At 43.1% G+C, this 6,955-nt stretch overlaps 1 protein-coding gene across 1 annotated transcript; it reads right to left on the minus strand.

Annotated features, from left to right (window-relative positions):
* Positions 1-736: 736 nt before the first annotated feature.
* Positions 737-1,899, minus strand: LOC124260773. The gene is made up of 2 exons (XM_046695091.1): positions 1,800-1,899; positions 737-1,395 (listed from the first exon to the last, which is right to left on the minus strand). Exons 1-2 carry the CDS (start codon positions 1,897-1,899, stop codon positions 737-739), a joined length of 759 nt encoding a protein of 252 aa, XP_046551047.1.
* Between the last annotated feature and the right edge of the window lie 5,056 nt (positions 1,900-6,955).

A 6,955-nucleotide genomic window follows, 5' to 3' on the forward strand; every position in this document is an offset into this window, starting at 1 on the left:
TGTTTGTTTTTTTAACACGTAGTTTTGAGAGAGTTCATGAGTTTACGGATGAGAGATAAGGCTAATGGGAAAGTGTGCACCTATGCCATCTGTGAGGGAGGTGTTGGCTGGAGAGGACTCCCTGCGGCGTGACTCGTCAGGCGGAGATTATTGGCTTATAAGTGGTTTGGCAACAGAACCACACGATTCTCAAAGAGTGAGTTGGGTTTAACAATGCCTTGAACGGCGTCATGAACTTGTCAGACGTGTACCACGTTGGAGAAACTCACGGACATGGTTACTGAGCTGTCAAACCAGAAACCATAACTTGGGGCATCAGGGATTCGAACAGATGACCATAGGTGTCTGATGGCTCAGGGGAAGTAACTCTGCACAACTACAATTACATAATTGCATCGCCTTAGACGAAAGGACCACCGGTTGTATCTGACGTAAGAATATACTCACTGACGTACTATCTGATACATTCTACCGGTGACTTTGCATCTTGGTACACAATGTTTATGCACCTACTAAACGTGCAATATACATACATACATACATACATACATACATACATACATACATACATACATACATACATACATACATACATACATACATACATTACATTACATTACATTACATTACATTACATACATACATACATACATACATACATACAAATATTTATATAGCGCTAGATTCTGGCATCTGCCACTCAAAAGTGCTGGAAATGAGTCTGGAACGACATTGGTCAAGTTCGGTAGGCAGTACTGAACAAATGAGTTTTCAGTTGTGACTTAAATGCTGGTAGATTCTCTTGCGATCTCAGGTTCATAGGTAGACTGTTCCACATTTCTCGACCAGCTTTTGCGAATGAACGGTCGCCAAATGTATTTGTTCGGGTGGTTGGTACCTCCAAGAAATACTGGGAACCAGACCGTAAGGATCTGGGAGGGTAGTGTTTTTTAAGAAGATTTGAAAGGTAGCTGGGGGCAAGTCCATTCACACACTTGAACACTAACAACAGTATTTTGTACTGGATCCTGTATCTGACTGGCAACCAGTGTAGGCTGTGGAGTACAGGGGTGATGTGGTCGTATTTCTGGTGACGGGCTATCACCCTCACTGCAGTGTTCTGCACACGCTGAAGCTTGCCAAGTAGATGCTCAGATGTTCCAAACAGCAGCGAGTTGCAGTAATCAAGTCTCGGCATGATGAAGGCTTGGATAAGAGCTGAGGTGGTCTTGACATCGAGATACCTCCTGATCATGCTGATATTGTGAATATGGAAGTACGCACGCTTGCAGACGCTATTGATATGCGATTCCATGTTCAGGCACGAGTCGAATATCACACCCAGATTCCGGGCTTCCTTGCTTACAGAGATCGCACAATCACCAATGCATAACTCTGGAAGGGAGAGAGAATTTTTACTTCGTTTGGAACAGAATTCTAGAAGCTCTGTTTTTTCCTCATTCAATTTCAGGAAGTTAGAAGTCACCCATGTCTTGATGCTACCGACACACTGCTGAACTGACTCAAATCGACTGATGACTTGACCAGTGGTTTAAATGCCATGTAAACCTGTGTGTCATCAGCATACAAGTGCAGGCCCAGCTTGTAAGATCTCACAATATCACCAAGAGAGGAAGTATAGATTGTGAAGACGAGAGGACCTAGTACGGATCCCTGTGGGACACCATATGTAAGGTTCTTGGCACTTGATATCTCTCCATCTATCATGACGGTCTGTTGTCTGCTAGATATGTAAGATTCCAACCATTTCAATGCGACTCCATTGGTGCCAAACGTACCTTCCAAAGTTGAAAGGAATATCTTGTGGTCGATGGTATCGAATGCAGCTGAGAGATCCTGTAGCACTAGAATAGCAGCCCCATCTTGATCTATTCCCATGAGAAGATCATTCTGAACCTTCGTCAATGCTGTTTCTGTGCTGTGAAAGTTACGATAAGCAGATTAAAATTCTTCCTGGCAATCATTTAGGGGTAGGTGATACTTGAGTCTTATAACAACTGCACGCTCTATCAGGTTTGAGACAAATGTCAGATTCGATACCGGTCTATAGTTTTTAAGTTGTTCAGGATCTAAGCTCTTCTTTTTGAGGAGAGGGATGATAGCTGCACGCTTCAGCTGTTCTGGCATAACACTTTCACGAAGAGATGTATTGACAATATGTGTCAGCATGGGCAACGACGATGCAATATATATTTCATTCGATACAATGTTAGTGTTGAACTATCGCAGTGTCATTATTTTGGCCTTGAATTTACGTTTACATTTCATATGATGTTACTTATCTGTTGGACCCTGTGTATTTATCAGCCCCAGTTTGTAGCAGTTCATTTCTCTTTTTCTATTTACTTTATTTCTATTCTGTAGTCATGAGTGTGAGCTCTGTATATGTAGCTTTTACTTCGAGTTTTCATCATTGCAACAGATCAGTACTGAGATGCAATAAATCCTCAACCAGAGCACCACACAGTAAGGATGTCTCTGCAATTTCTAACTGAATCAAACTTGGAATTGCCAAACCCTTCACAAACTAACCCATCTTCACCAAACTGTTATACTCAATCATCCCATAATATGGGTCTTCAGCTCAAATGTTTCTAATATTTGGCCACCTTTAAGTATACGATCAGAAAATAGGGTGTTAAAGTTTTAGCTATAGTCCAACATGGCGACAGAAATATGAAACAAAACATATGTTTTCATAATATTCTCACTGTTTTCAGGTATCTGTAAAGGCTGGATATTTTGTCCTAGTCTTTTGCACAAGTAACCCAATATCCTGCCCTTTACCAGTTATCTGATAGGGTTCTGGGGCTCAAGGCACTGGTGCTATGGGTTCCATAGCAACAGTTTTTTTAGCCAATCCCCAGGGGCTATGTTGTCACATGACAGGGGCAAGAGGGAGCGTGGGATCCCCAAGCCTGAAATCTTCCTCTTTCTGCCTGCACTGTCGAGGTGACAACAAGCCAGCTTGTTTTTTAGGTAAGAACCCCAGTATGCTTCCATATGGCAACTGGGTCTTCTGTATTAAATTCCTATGTATAGTTATGTTGTTAGCAGGATAAGTAATTATCTGCGGCTTTTAAATTAATGTACTATTTAATTTGATAAATCACAATTAAAACAATTGTTGGGTCACTGTCATCAATTATTCTTGCTGTGCCAAACTGGCGAAAGGTCACTCATCTGTGACTGTCCAAACGTGCACTCGATGGCAAGAATAAATGACATGTACTCATTGTAATATATTTTCATCTAAAAAATCATTTTAGTAAAGTACTTTGTTTGTTTAGCATTAATTTGCTTATTTGACCTGCCAGTCAAAAATTGTCTCTAGCTCATTGCTAAATTCAAAATTCCATTTATTTACAACTTGTTGCTGCTAACAACAGAACTCTTTTTGCCATTTTAATCTAAATTAAAAAGTGGCTGTATCACTGTCCCGGTTTCCAAACCATGTGCTCAGTTAGAGTATCACGGTGTCAGCTGGAACCAATTAGTGGCGGTCATGCTCACTGACCAGTGCTGACCTCTCCACTGAGCAGCACACAGCCTGGGCTGTCTTCGGCTCTCCTCGGCATTCTCCGGCTCCCGTCCGGCTCCATTACAAAATGGCTGCACCGGATGTAAACAAACCTAGGGTCCGTCGTCTGCTTCATGGTTATCTTAACATAGCATTGACTACCAGTACCATGCAACTATATCAATCATATTTTAGTATGTTTCCCCACTTGATGTGAAAGTGAAGTCACAATTTATTCAATAATAATATAATGTATTATATTATATGGCCAATAATATACCTGCAAATTGTAGTAATATAAATCATGTAATATCCGTTATTACATATTATCAATTTATTTACTACAATTAGGTGTTTATTCTGGGTAGCCCCAAGTGGTGTAATACCTACTGGGTGTATTGACGTTCTGTTGGAGCTAGCCTCATATTGACTAGTATGATCATCCAACAGGCAGTCATACCCCATTTCCCTTAGCCACATGTGTCGTACAGGCCAGGTGTCCTGTCGTGGCTATTGTGTATATCAATCAACCGGTTTTCTGTATCATATATTCCAAATGTGTTGGGTATAAATATTGCCCCACTTTGTGTATATATATGTATTTTTATACTTCCCATTGGCCCTTAAAGTTAATGTGACTTTCACCTCACCTCAGGTGGGGCCCTATGTAAATCCTCTGATAGGAGGGTGTGACGATTCTTTGGGTTATGTAATTAAAGGTATTTATGTAAATACTCTTTGGGATTGTGTGCGCATATATGCACATATACTTTTGTACCAATATTGTATTTATTTGTCCTTTAATAATATTGTTGCCCCTATTAAGTATTGTCGTCACATCCTACATATCAGTCGGATTATTATTTATTTTCATTATTGTATCTGTACAATGGCTCTTTCTGCCTGCACTGTCGAGGTGACAACAAGCCAGCTTGTTTTTAGGTTTCACCTGGACTGTGCAGTCGGAACTTTGCACCTCTGTAAAACCAAGACCCTTTTATTTCAATACATATTATTACTGTCTTTTGTGTTGTGTCATCTTTGACTGGAGCACTTCGCTAATAGACACACTTGCCCATCCCTTTTACCGTGAGACGTAATTGTTACGCAACCACCGCAATTACCCAAGTCTTACATTGGCGTCCAACGTGGGGCAAAGTGTCGCAAGCGTTCATAGTACTCCTCAACGGTCAAAGATATACACTCATTGGCACATAAGGCATAATTTTGTATCTATACTCCTACCCTTAGTTGCCTTAGTCAACTAAGAATTCTCAGTACCTCAACCTCATCTCCTATTTTTGTCAACATGTCCTCGCTCACGAACTCTGAGCTCTTGGACACTATGTTGTCAATGAAAGTTGACCCAAAGCGATCAATTGGAATAATTGGGCTCCCGGAGGAAACAAAAACGGAGTCGGTTGAGGAGGAGTTGTCTCCTTGCTATGGGAAGGTGCGGGTTCTCCAGGTGCTCGATTTTATTTATCAGCTGCACCTCGTGGAGTTCACGAGCCCTCAAGTCCCTCTGAAGCTTGGGGACACTGTACTCATCAGAGAGGAGGAGTATCAAGTTATGAAAGTGAACTTGGTTCGGGAAGGATCCTCTCTAGAAGACGTCGTGGCCAGGGCAGTAGATCAGGCCCTGGACAGGAAGACAGCCCTGATGATGGAGGCGATAAAGTCGCAGATGCTGGAAGAGTTCCAACTGCTATTACGACAGCATCCATCAGCTACGACCAGCACCGGATCCATCAAACCAAATCCAACAACTCCCACACCTGTTCTGGCGGCTAACGATGTTGCTGCTGCCCATACAGAATCCCGCCGCTAGCGACTCTAATGTTGCAAGCTCGAGTGCTGTTGTTGGTAGCGTAGCTCTGTACGCCCAGACCCACAACAGGTGCTGGTGAATTGGGATCGTCCCTCATCAAGCTACCTCAGACTGAAGACCTTCTCTGGTACAAGACCCATCAAAGCCGGAGAGGTAGCATTTGAAGAATGGGCCCAACAAGGGAAGACCATGCTAAAACTCGGAAGAACTCCTGGGAAGAAAAACCTCACCCTGAAGACGCCTTTTGGGGATAAGTGGACAGAGAAATGCCAAACAGCTTTTGAGAAGATCAAGGAAAAACTAACCACTCCTCCTGTGTTAGGCTATGCTGACCTGTCTGCCCTTTGAACTCCACACTGATGCCAGTGGCACTGGACTCGGAGCCGTCCTTTACCAACAACAATGCGGTAGCCTGAAAGTCATCGCCATGCAAGCCGAGGTCTTTCTAAAAGTGAGGCAAATTATCCAGCAGACAAGCGCGAATTTCTAGCATTGAAGTGGGCTGTTACTGACAAGTTCCATGACTACCTGTATGGTTCGGAATTCACAGTCGTAACAGACAACAATCCCCTTACATATGTCCTGAAGTCGGCGAAAGTTGATGCCATAGGATGCCGATGGTTAGCAGCCCTAGCAGTCTACAACTTTAACATCAAGTATCGACCAGGAGTGCAGATGACTGATGCAGATGCTTTATGCCGCTTGCCACAGGAAGCTCAAGAACAAGATCTAGAGTTTAAACAGGACACTGAAAGAATAGAATGGTTGATTGCTCGGAGCACACCCCTCGATGCTCCAGAATCTGGAGTGGTGGAGTGTTCCTCATGCTCAATCCGGGCTATTCTTCAATGTCATGGCATTCACAGCAGTTCAGAGGGTAGGCAGCAAGGGAATCTCAAAGAAATAAGCAGACAAGAAAAGAAGTGCATGGCATACTCTCAAAACTCTGTCATGTCCAGCACGGAAGAACCTGTTCTGGTGGAAGCTCTTTCCTGTTCCAAGAAAGCAGTTCCTGACAGTTTGGTCACGCCACCTACAGTCCATGATCGAGGGATGTCGTCAGTGGATTGGAAAACAGCGCAAGGCCTGGATTCAGAAATCTGTCAAATCATGTTAGTACTAAAATCAAAGGAGGGATCATGCAAAGCAAAGACATCCAAACTCCATCCCGACATGCATGTCTACCTGCGAGAACTGGAGAAGCTTGTTATTAAAGATGACATCCTCTACAGAATGGTCACTGATGCCAAGGGTATAGAACGCCAACAGCTGGTCATCCCCAAACAATATCACAAGGAGGCAATTCATGGAGTTCATGATCAAGTTGGACATCCCTGCAGCAACAGCACTTTATCCCTTGCCCGCCAGAGATTCTTCTGGCCATTCATGGCTACCTCCATCCAAACTTACTGTTCAAACTGTGAAAGATGCATCAGGAGGAAAGCCAGGAAAGAAACTGCACCACTGGAAGCCATCTTACCATCTGTCCCGCTTGAACTAATCTGCATTGACTACCTGTCCATCGAACCAGACAAAGGTGGCTTTGAAAACGTACTGGTGATCACGGACCACTTCACAAAGTA

This window comes from Haliotis rubra, unplaced genomic scaffold (assembly GCF_003918875.1).
Source record: "Haliotis rubra isolate DU_JTF1 unplaced genomic scaffold, ASM391887v1 Scf775, whole genome shotgun sequence".
NCBI classification, from domain to species: Eukaryota; Metazoa; Mollusca; class Gastropoda; order Lepetellida; family Haliotidae; genus Haliotis; species Haliotis rubra.